At 45.9% G+C, this 12,267-nt stretch overlaps 1 protein-coding gene across 1 annotated transcript in view; it reads left to right on the top strand.

Moving 5' to 3' along the window:
- Positions 1–11,941, top strand: part of mmp24 (matrix metallopeptidase 24) — a gene marked incomplete at both ends in the record, with an annotated part of 40,136 nt that extends 28,195 nt beyond the window's left edge. The window contains 7 exons of the mRNA XM_079218639.1: positions 149–248; positions 625–829; positions 1,271–1,432; positions 2,238–2,455; positions 5,012–5,150; positions 7,095–7,361; positions 11,577–11,941. Of these exons, the coding sequence (XP_079074765.1) occupies positions 149–248; positions 625–829; positions 1,271–1,432; positions 2,238–2,455; positions 5,012–5,150; positions 7,095–7,361; positions 11,577–11,941 (1,456 nt within the window). The remainder of the gene's footprint in view (positions 1–148; positions 249–624; positions 830–1,270; positions 1,433–2,237; positions 2,456–5,011; positions 5,151–7,094; positions 7,362–11,576) is intronic.
- Positions 11,942–12,267: the final 326 nt, after the last annotated feature.

Genomic DNA, 12,267 nt, shown 5'->3' with positions numbered 1-12,267 from the left:
TATATATATATATATATATACATACATACACACACGACTGTCGGGTCGCGGGTTGCATGAGTTTGTGGTTCTTAAGCGTTTCTGTCCGTCTGACCCCAGCAGTCATCTCAATGCTCTGTTGTTGTTGTTGTTGTTGTTTTCCCTGCAGCATCACAAACTTCACCCCCAAAGTGGGAGAGAAGGACACGCAGAGGGCGATCCGACAGGCCTTCACCGTGTGGCAGACGGTCACGCCGCTTTCCTTCCAGGTCAGAGAAACCACGCGAGTGTCCTCCGTCTCTGCAGCGCAGACGTGTTGCATTGTCTTGAAGTTATCCAGTGCATTGACATAAGAAATATATAAAATAGAACAAAAATGAGAGAACATCATGAATCTATATATATATATATATATATATATATATATATATATATATATATATATATATATATATATATATATATATATATATATAGAGAGAGAGAGAGAGAGAAATTTATATATAAAACAAGTTATGTATATGAGATATCAGATCTATTTTTGTTGTAGTCACAGTTAAAGTGATAATTAAAGATGTTTCTTGTGAATAAAAGAAGCACGTCAGGGTTCTGTGTGAGATGCTGATGCAGGGTTCTCCTCTCCAGGAGGTCCCGTACGCCGAGATCAAGAACGAGGGGAAGGAGGCGGACATCATGATCTTCTTCGCCTCGGGTTTCCATGGCGACAGCTCTCCGTTCGACGGCGAGGGCGGCTTCCTGGCGCACGCCTACTTCCCCGGCGCCGGCATCGGAGGAGACACCCACTTTGACTCGGACGAGCCGTGGACGCTGGGCAACGCCAACCACGACGGTGAGGCCATGCCTCCTCACGAGCCTCCTCACGAGCTTCCTCACGAGCTTCCTCACGAGCTTCCTCACGAGCTTCCTCACGAGCTTCTCCTTTAGATGTGAGCTCCGTATTCCTCTGCTGAGTCAGCAGCGTCTCAGACGGACTTCATCTCTCCGTCGTGTGTTGAGGCTTCGTTTCCTCTCACAGGAGGAAGAGATGTTCAGTGTTGGTTTTAGTTATTTTCCAGTAAACTGTGTTTCTTTTCCACTGGATAAAACCGTCAGCGGCTCAACGTGAGGCGTGTTGTCTGGTTTCTGCTGAGAAAGCATCTTTTAAAGCTCGTCAGTGAGGCGTTCATCCCTTTGTCTCGGTTTATTTCTTTACTTTCTATCCCTCTGACTGCTCTTCTTCATCCCTCTCTCCATCAATCTGGTGTATTACCCTTTAACTCTCTCTCTCCAGGTAACGACCTGTTCCTGGTGGCGGTCCATGAGTTGGGTCATGCGCTGGGTCTGGAGCACTCCAACGACCCCAGCGCCATCATGGCTCCGTTCTACCAGTACATGGACACGCACAACTTCAAGCTGCCGCTGGACGACCTGCAGGGCATCCAGAAGATCTACGGTGAGGAGTCCCTGCCTCAATGCATCTCATAATGCTCTTGTAAAATGTTGCGTTAGCATGTAGCATGAGAGCTAACTTACTCCAGCTCTGAGGCGGAACATTGAGGCTGAAATCCATCCGATGAACTCGCACAGTGACGCTGCATCACATGCAGGACGGCTGCAGCGCATCAGAACACTGAAACTAGATGAGTCAAATATAGAGAGGGGAAAAAGCATTAAAAAAAGTTTGAAAGTCAAAGTAGAAAAAACACTTCCTTTGAGACCTGAAAGCCAAAACATGCAAAAGCAGCAAACCTTGGATATTAATAATGAATCGTGATGAAGAAGTTGTTGTCCAGCTGATGGTGGAGCCGGCTGGAAAAGAGTGTTTTACAGCAGAGACACTTTGTTCCCTTTCAGAGAAGATCTTCTTTTCTTGTAAAGACACACAGACACAAAGATACAAAGACACAAAGATACAAAGACACAAAGACACAAAGATACAAAGATACAAAGACACAAAGACACAAAGATACAAAGATACAAAGACACAAAGATACAAAGACACAAAGACACAAAGATACAAAGACACAAAGACACAAAGATACAAAGACACAAAGATACAAAGATACAAAGATACAAAGAAGAGCGACGCTGTCGGACTCGACCTGCTGTAATGTACTAATGCGTCCCTGTGTTTAAGACACAGAGACACAGAGACACAAAGACACAAAGACACAAAGACACAAAGACACAGTGTGTCCCTCAGACTCGCTACACATATATATATTTCTGTACTACATAAACCCCATGCTGGTCCCCAGGCGTCCCCACCGCCATGCTGGAGCCCACCAGGCCGCTGCCCACGTTGCCCTCCAGGCGGACGCACTCCACCCACGAGCGTAAACCCGAGCGAGGCCACGCCCGCCCGCCAAGGCCGCCCGGCGACCGGCCGGCGCTGCCCGGCAACGGCAAACCCAACATCTGTGACGGCAACTTCAACACCGTGGCCTTCTTCAGGCGGGAGATGTTCGTCTTCAAGGTGAGACACACATAAATGAATGAATCAATAAAGAGCTACAGGGGGCTTCACCTCTAGAGGAAGGAACGCTTTATTCTGTAATATTATTCTGATGGAGTTTCTGAGGTCACAGTCAGTAAACACACCACGAGGAAGGTTCTACCTGTGAACCACCTCTACTGAGGCCTTCACTGACTGGTGGTCCCATGTGAATAAACCATGATGTCATAGTTTCACTGAGGAGCTCAGAGTTTAATGTTTTTAACAGAATCTGGTGAAAGTAAACAGTTTATTTGTGGAGAGATTTTTAAATGAGACATTTTCTGAGCTTTGTTTTTTGACGGGAGTCTTCGTCACACATGATGTGTTCATGGACTGTCGTTGTCGTTGTGTGTGTGTGTGTGTGTGTGTGTGTGTGTGTGTGTGTGTGACAGAGTGAGTTACACACTGAGGAGGAAATCCATTTTGATGTCTCTGATCTTTAAACTGAATGTTGGAGAAGGTCACCTCTCTCTCTCTCTCCCTCTCTCTCTCTCTCCCTCTCTCTCTCCCTCTCTCTCTCTCTCCCTCTCTCTCTCTCTCTCTCCCTCTCTCTCCCTCTCTCTCTCTCTCTCCCTCTCTCTCTCTCTCTCTCTCTCTCTCTCTCTCTCTCTCTCTCTCTCTCTCTCTCTCTACACATCTCTCTCTCTCACCGACTACAAATAATGTCTACATTATGAGCAACTGGTAAGAAAAGAGGAGATTCTGAGTTGTGTGTTAACACTACCTCTTTAGTCCACAGGGGGCACCAGAACCAACACTACCTCTTTAGTCCACAGGGGGCACCAGAACCAACACTACCTCTTTAGTCCACAGGGGGCACCAGAACCAACACTACCTCTTTAGTCCACAGGGGGCACCAGAACCAACACTACCTCTTTAGTCCACAGGGGGCACCAGAACCAACACTACCTCTTTAGTCCACAGGGGGCACCAGAACCAACACTACCTCTTTAGTCCACAGGGGGCACCAGAACCAACACTACCTCTTTAGTCCACAGGGGGCACCAGAAACAACACTACCTCTTTAGTCCACAGGGGGCACCAGAAACAACACTACCTCTTTAGTCCACAGGGGGCACCAGAACCAACACTACCTCTTTAGTCCACAGGGGGCACTAGAACAACACTACCTCTTTAGTCCACAGGGGGCACTAGAACAACACTACCTCTTTAGTCCACAGGGGGCACCAGAACCAACACTACCTCTTTAGTCCACAGGGGGCACCAGAAACAACACTACCTCTTTAGTCCACAGGGGGCACCAGAAACAACACTACCTCTTTAGTCCACAGGGGGCACCAGAAGAAAAACTACATGAACGTTCCTTTTTGTAACTTTAACGACACCCACGGTCTTTTCCTAAACCAAACTCATTTATATTATATATCGTATTTATCATACAAAACGGTCCGTTGGGCGCCAAATTGTTTGACGTATTATTTTGATATTTAATTGACGCATCGGCGTGAGGATGTGTGATCACACGGTGCGTGACACCGACGTACACACCTGGTAATGACCCAGTTTAGTAAGTGCTGATCCCCGTAAAATGTATACGCAGGATATTTATATATTTATATGTATATATACACACACACACACACACACACCTGAGCCTAATGTATCTCAGCTGCTCCAGTCTCTCTGTATTCTGTCATAATGATGTTTTTAGTTGACGTTCATACATGTGCAGTTAGAGCAGCAATATTTAACGCCATCGGTTTATTGTTTTTAAGACTCAACGTCATCATCATCATCATCGATCAGAAAAACAAGGCCGGTTTCCTTCCCCCTCTAACTGTGGGACAGTTAAACAGTCAGTGTTTGAAAGGAGGCGCTCATTATGGGATGTTTCCTCGGTCTCACGGCTTCTACTGCTGGATATGAGAAGCATCGATTTTCTTTCTTTGAGTTCCCACAGAAGAGCATTAGCGGCCAGTGGATGATGTCGGACCATTTGAGACTGTGTGTGTGTGTGTGTGTGTGTGTGTGTGTGTTAATAGCACTCAGCGGGGACCGTGCTCGGCTGTGTTCTAGATTCACCGGAGCCAAATGATAATGAGCTACGATTGATGCTCGCTTCCTTCTCCTCCTCTTCCTCTCTTTTAACGTCTCTTTCCTCCCTCCTCTTCCTCTTCTTGTTTTCTTCCTCCTCATACGTTGCGTCACCTCACTTGTCTCGTCTTCGTCTCTGGTCCCGTCTGTTCGTCCCCATGGAAGAGCTGAACTTCTTCGGAGGTGAAGAAGATCACCAGACGTGTTTCAAGTCTTTTCTCTTGTAAAGCTGAGCAATAGTGCTTGAAAACAACTTGTGTCATTAAATGCAGCATCTTCTTCTCCTCATTAACGTAATGGGCTCATCGGCGCCCCCTGAGGCCGGAGAGCAAAAATACTCTCTGGTTCTTGACAGATAGGAGTCTATAGAAAATGTCCGACTCCTCTGGTTGTGTAGAAGTCCGTCCTCTTGCACCAAACGTAATCACCAGACGATGAAGCCGCTGGTTTCTAACTGGTGACTGACTGGTTCTGTTGCAGGACCGCTGGTTCTGGCGCCTGAGGAACAACAAGGTGCAGGAGGGCTACCCCATGCAGATCGACCAGTTCTGGAAGGGCCTGCCGCCGCGCATCGACGCCGCCTACGAGCGATCCGACGGGAAGTTTGTCTTCTTCAAAGGTCAGAAGATGAGCTCAGCCTTTCTAACTTTCTCTGTAACTCACTAGCTCACACGCACAACGACACGTTTATACCTTGGGATGATGAAATGTGTATCCATCATTTTAGTTTGAAACATTAAATGAACTCTCGTTATGAACAACTGGATGAGTTGTAGCTGATGCATCTCGTGTGTCACTTAAACCTCTGAGCCCCAGGGCCCCAAAACGGGGGCTAAAAGCCTTCTGCACCTCTTTCCCCCGTGTTCCAGTAGTCGTAGGAACCCCAAATGAGTTATAATGTTTTTTTTCAGAATTTCTTTGCAAAACTTTTATATCACTTTTATTCCATATTGTGATCATAACTATGAACATCCAGCATGATATGATCCAGATTCCCCAAAATGCCTCCTTGAGCGGTCCCAGAGTTTTTCAAACTGTTTGGTTCAAGACCTTAACAACAGCCATCATACTAATAACACACCTTTATGGAAAGATTAGGACCTAAAGAATCGGAATATGCAATATGCAAAAAATCACAATTAAACAGAGCATTGGTATGTTAGGAAGGAGCTTCAGTCAAAAAACTGTCGTTCAGTTCAAAAATGACTTATTTTATACCAAAACAGTGTCGGATTCAGGCATGCTGGGTATTGAAATGTTCATCAGCTTCACATGGTTTTAGAAATGTGAGCGGACCAGGGAGGACTCAGGACTCATAAACGTGCGCCGAAAAATGCAAAATAAAACTCCGACGGTTTTGTGACTTTACAGGTATAATAGGAGGTTTATGAGGATTGTTATTGCTTTGTTAGACTCCCACGAGCCGTAGGGTTACGGGTGAGTCTGTTAGTGAAATCCCACGTTGTAAAGGTTCTTATGAAGGCTTTAGTGAAACGTTACGACCACCAGGACAGGTTTATGGAGTTTGCGTAAGTACTTCAACTTAACGGTATTGTAGCAATGTAAATGAAGTTAAACAACCCTGTTTTTGCGGAGATAATTAAGTTTCCGTTTTTAATAACAAGATAATTCTTTCTTCTTTTTTGCGAAAATGAGGCGCTGGGTGGCTTTGGGTAAAAAAGGATTAAATAAAGCTTGTGAAACTACAGATGTATTGTATTGTAAATGTTATATATATATTATATATATAATTTCTGTTGTTTAAAAAAAATATCTCACCAATTCTAAGCGTGTTTTTTGATATTCAAGATAACAAGAGGATATTGATTACTGGAGGTTATTGTTGGATATTAAATACGGTAATAATGAGTGAATAAAACGGGCTTTGTGTCGTCTCGGTGTCTCTGAGGCCTCGTGCTGATGAAGCACTTCTCCATCAGTAACATCAGTGAACGACATCACAGCTGCAAGAAGCGAAGCTCTTTCTCCTCAGCCTGTTTAACGGAGTTGAGTTATTCTGATTGCATCGCCTGTAAAAGAGGCTTCATGGAGAAGTGGTATGATTTAACTGCCGGTTTTTAATCTCTCTTTATGTTTTCCCTCATCCATCCTCTAAAAACAATACATTTAACAGAGCCGTTTAATCTGCATCGTGTTGGGAAGGGAAAGCAGCTGCTGGGTCGCACCACAGAGTTTTCTGTCATACTCATTATTTCTATTTCTTACGGTTATCTTTATGTTTTCACACTTTTAAGGAAATCGTATTTCTCATCGCTGTTGTTTTGTCCGTCTGCCAGCTGGAGATCTCACAATCTTGTGAACGCAAACAAAATTGGCAGACACATTTGTCTCGATGATCTGGATCCTGGATTTCATTAAATAACATCATATGAATATCAACCCATAAGGGAGTGAACACACTTGATTCAGGAGGGGAAAGAAATCAACGCAAACTTTTATAACGAGTGAAATGTGTTGTAGTTAACGCTCCTCAGAGAGAAAGAATCATAAAGCAGGTGCATCATAATCAAAGCGCTGACTCGTCTCTCCCCGCCTCCTGCAGGAGACAAGTACTGGGTGTTCAAGGAGGTGACGGCCGAGCCGGGCTACCCCCACGGCCTGGTGGAGCTGGGCGGCTCTCTGCCCGACGACGGCATCGACACGGCGCTGCGCTGGGAGCCGGTGGGGAAGACCTACTTCTTCAAAGGGGACCAGTACTGGCGCTACAACGAGGAGAAGCACACGGCGGACCCGGGGTACCCCAAACCCATCACCGTGTGGAAGGGGGTGCCGGACGCACCGCAGGGGGCCTTCATCAGCCGGGAGGGATGTGAGTGTTCATGTAGTCATCCTCACACGAGGCCTCGAGCACCAGCGTTAGAGCTGAGGTCGTCTCCCTTAAAAACAATGTATATTTGGTAGAAGGTTCATTTTCTATAGACTTCTATACCACCAGAGTCGGTCCTGGTGGTCAGGAGGGAGAATGCAGCTTTAACACATGAAGCATAGACTTCTATACAACCAGAGTCGGTCCTGGTGGTCAGGAGAGAGAATGCAGCTTTAACACATGAAGCATAGACTTCTATACAACCAGAGGAGTCGCCCCCTGGTGGTCAGGAGAGAGAATGCAGCTTTAACACATGAAGCATAGACTTCTATACAACCAGAGGAGTCGCCCCCTGGTGGTCAGGAGAGAGAATGCAGCTTTAACACATGAAGCATAGACTTCTATACAACCAGAGGAGTCGCCCCCTGGTGGTCAGGAGAGAGAATGCAGCTTTAACACATGAAGCATAGACTTCTATACAACCAGAGGAGTCGCCCCCTGGTGGTCAGGAGAGAGAATGCAGCTTTAACACATGAAGTATAGACTTCTATACAACCAGAGGAGTCACCCCCTGGTGGTCAGGAGAGAGAATGCAGCTTTAACACATGAAGCATAGACTTCTATACAACCAGAGGAGTCACCCCCTGGTGGTCAGGAGAGAGAATGCAGCTTTAACACATGAAGCATAGACTTCTATACAACCAGAGGAGTCACCCCCTGGTGGTCAGGAGAGAGAATGCAGCTTTAACACATTAAGCATAGACTTCTATACAACCAGAGGAGTCACCGCCTGGTGGTCAGGAGAGATCCAGGTTTAAGACACTTCCACATCAGCCTCCTGCTTAGACCACAAACAGAAACCAGAACCCTTGTAATGCCAAAATACCTCCAGATTCTGCATTCACATGCAGATCTGTGTTTAAAGAGGTTTTGTTTGAATTAATTGAAACAGATCACTACAACAACAAATCAGTCGGTCGGTCGGTTAACTGGTCGTCTGTAGACGTCAGTCAGTCCTCCGAGGCGACAGACTCACGAACGCAGCCGCTGAAAGAAAAGTTCCCATCATCACTTCCACTTGTCGAGTCGTGACCCTCATGACCCTCGTGACCTCTTGGCTGCCTCAGAGTGTGTGTGTGTGTGTGTGTGTGTGTGTGTGTGTGTGTGTGTGTGTGTGTGTGTGTGTGTGTGTCTGAGGCGGTGATGTGGTGTCTTGGTGGGAGATGAGAAGTTGTCCTGCAGGGACGTCGAAAGCACAAATGTGTTTGTTTCCTTCTGGCTGTTTGGAGGTGATGGAGCAGACAAAAAAAAAGTTTCTGTTGGTGTGTGTGTGTGTGTGTGTGTGTGTGTGTGTGTGTGTTCCAATATATTGGTTATCAATCTATCTCTCTACGTTGCAACAAGCTAAACACAATAAACGCCTCAACAGCCAGAAACGTGTTGCGTTCCAAACCGAAACAGACTTCACTGTTCAAACTAAACTGTTTTCCAGAATCAGAATTACTTTTTGCAAAGTACACTACATATTAACATGTATGTACAATAAAATATGATGAACAACCAAACAAATGTGTATGTTAAGAAAAGTATGTATTCAAACGCTGCTTTCTTCAATGGGCACTGAAACACTGAATTACGGCACTATCACATGTTGTAAATAACAAAATATAAAATATCTAATAACAGCATGCATACTATATATTCATACTGTGATTTACATGTAAATAATACTAGAAGTTAATGTGCAATGCCAACAGAAACAGTAACTCTTACAGAGTAAGTGCTGTGTACTTGCCCCTGTACAACTTGTATTATTTATAAGCAGTTATTAAATAACAACAAAGATTATTGTCAGTTGTAATCTGAATTCAAGTAACATGCACCTGGATATTGTTGTATGAATAGAATGGACCGTGTTTCACAGGAAGCAGCGCAGTCCTGCTGATGTTTAATAAAATACTAGTGTTATCCAACACGTACATGCACTGACTTCAGTGTGAGACTGTTCGGTGAGGGAGAGGCTCTTCATGTTTCCTCCCCCATATCTCTCCCTCTCTCACATCCCATTTGTCTCTCAGCCACAGTGTCCGTCTCACAGGCATTACATAACGCTGCCCTTCAATAAAAAGCAGCCGGGGCTGAGACGGCGTAGCCGGCGAGTCACAATACCAGCGTTATTGCCTCTAATGAGATTCTGCGTCACAGGGATGTAGTGGAGCTGAAGGGAGGTGAGGACTGATGGAGGGGTTCAGTTAGGGAGGAAGCTCTTCTTGAAGAGTGGAGGACCGTCACTGCGTCCACCTGTTCGTCTCTGCGGAGAGAACCTTTATGGAAACGCTAGAGCTTTGGGGTAATAAGTCGTGTGATATTTTGTGTTTTTTGAGGCTGAGAAACAAAACACTTGCACTTAGGTTTAGCCAACAAAACTACAATGTGGTGTTCCACACCGGTAGGTAGGTAGAAAGTTAGGTGATATGGTAGGTAGGTAGGTGATAGGTTAGGTAGGTAGGTAGGTAGGTAGGTAGGTAGGTAGGTAGGTAGGGAGGTGATAGGTTAAGTAGGTAGGTGATAGGTTAGGTAGGTAGGTAGGTAGGTGATAGGTTAAGTAGGTAGGTGATAGGTTAGGTAGGTAGGTAGGTGATAGGTTAAGTAGGTAGGTAGGTAGGTGATAGGGTAGGTAGGTAGGTAGGTAGGTGATAGGGTAGGTAGGTAGGTAGAAAGGTAGGTAAAATGTTAGGTGATAGGGGAGGTAGGTAGGTAGGTAGGTAGGTAGAAAGGTAGGTAGGTGATAGATAGGTAGGTAGGTAGGTAGGTAGGTGACAGATAGGTAAGTAGGTAGGTAGGTAGGTAGGTAGGTAGGTAGGTAGAAAGGTAGAAAGGTAGGTAGGTGATAGATAGGTAAGTAGGTAGGTAGAAAGGTAGGTGGTATGGTAGGTAGGTAGGTAGGTAGGTAGGTAGGTAGGTAGAAAGGTAGAAAGGTAGGTAGGTGATAGATAGGTAAGTAGGTAGGTAGAAAGGTAGGTGGTATGGTAGGTAGGTAGGTAGGTAGGTAGGTAGGTAGGTAGGTAGGTAGAAAGGTAGGTAGGTGATAGATAGGTAAGTAGGTAGGTAGGTAGGTAGAAAGGTAGGTAGGTGGTAGAAAGGTAGGTAGGTAGGTAGGTAGGTAGGCAGGTAGGTGATAGGTTAAGTAGGTAGGTGATAGGTTGGGTAGGTAGGTAGGTGATAGGTTAAGTAGGTAGGTAGGTGATAGGGTAGGTAGGTAGGTAGGTGATAGGGTAGGTAGGTAGGTAGAAAGGTAGGTAAAATGTTAGGTGATAGGGGAGGTAGGTAGGTAGGTAGGTAGGTAGGTAGGTAGGTAGAAAGGTAGGTAGGTGATAGATAGGTAGGTAGGTAGGTAGGTAGAAAGGTAGAAAGGTAGGTAGGTGATAGATAGGTAAGTAGGTAGGTAGGTAGAAAGGTAGGTAGGTGGTAGATAGGTAAGTAGGTAGGTAGAAAGGTAGGTGGTATGGTAGGTAGGTAGGTAGGTAGGTAGGTAGGTAGAAAGGTAGGTAGGTGATAGATAAATAAGTAAGTAGGTAGGTAGGTAGAAAGGTAGGTAGGTGGTAGGTAGGTAGGTAGGTAGGTGGTAGATAGGTAGGTAGGTAGGTAGGTAGAAAGGTAGGTAGGTGGTAGAAAGGTAGGTAGGTGGTAGATAGGTAAGTAGGTAGGTAGGTAGAAAGGTAGGTAGGTGGTAGAAAGGTAGGTAGGTGGTAGATAGGTAAGTAGGTAGGTAGATAGGTAAGTAGGTAGGTAGGTAGGTAGAAAGGTAGGTAGGTGGTAGGTAGGTAGGTAGGTAGGTAGGTAGAAAGGTAGGTAGGTGGTAGATAGGTAAGTAGGTAGGTAGGTAGGTAGGTAGGTAGGTGATAGATTTAAAATTTAAAAAAACAGTAGTGCAAAGATGTCGCCAAACAGAAGCAGCCCAGCTACTTAAAAGCTCAGATTTATATTTTTACAACACGATTCCCCTGAAAGTCCATAAATGTGACACTCCCTTCATGCTAAGCTGCTTTTTTTCCGGTTGATTTCTCGTCGAGCTTTGTGTTAAATGCTGAAACATTTTCAAACCTGTGTTTGTCACAAACTCAACCCACTAATTTCCCTTTTCTGTCCCTGTCCTCTCTATACCTCCTACCCACGTCCTTCCTTCCCTTCCTCCCTCCGCCCCCACCCTGTTTGCAGACTACACATACTTCTACAAGGGGAGAGAGTACTGGAAGTTCGACAACCAGAAGCTGACGGTGGAACCCGGGTACCCCAAGTCCATCCTGCGCGACTGGATGGGCTGCGACCAGTCGGACATGGAGCGCTCCGGCAGCAAGGGGAACCGCGGAGACCGCCAGCTGCCCCTCGACGACGTGGACATCATGGTGACCATCAACGACGTGCCGACGACAGTCAACGCCATCGCGGTGGTGATCCCCTGCGTTCTGTCGCTGTGCATCCTGGTGCTGGTGTACACGATATTTCAGTTCAAGAACAAAGGGGTGCAGCAGAACGCCATTACGCAGCACTACTACAAATACCCGGTCCAGGAGTGGGTATGACAGGCAACTGGGCCTGGGCCTTCGAAGAGGTCAAAGTTCACGGATTGAAGGGTGTCAAGCAGTTGGCATACCGTAGGCTAGCTAGAGTGCTAGCAAAAAATAAAAAAATAAAGCAATGAAAGTCAATGCTGGAAGACGCTTCTTGTGCTCGCTGGTGATCAAAGCGCTGCAGAGATTTAGACGTTGTGAGAAGTCGACAACAGGATGCTGATTTAGTTTTTTCCCGTTTCTCACCGGGCAAAGACGCAGAAAACAAGCGTGGCCGAGGACGGCGAGAACCAGTCTGCAAAGCCTCCAGTAGGACGTGATTGGCTGAGGCCGGTAAC

This window comes from Taurulus bubalis (genome assembly GCF_910589615.1).
Source record: "Taurulus bubalis genome assembly, chromosome: 5".
Taxonomy (NCBI): Eukaryota; Metazoa; Chordata; class Actinopteri; order Perciformes; family Cottidae; genus Taurulus; species Taurulus bubalis.
This window is presented reverse-complemented; position numbering and strand designations above follow the sequence as displayed.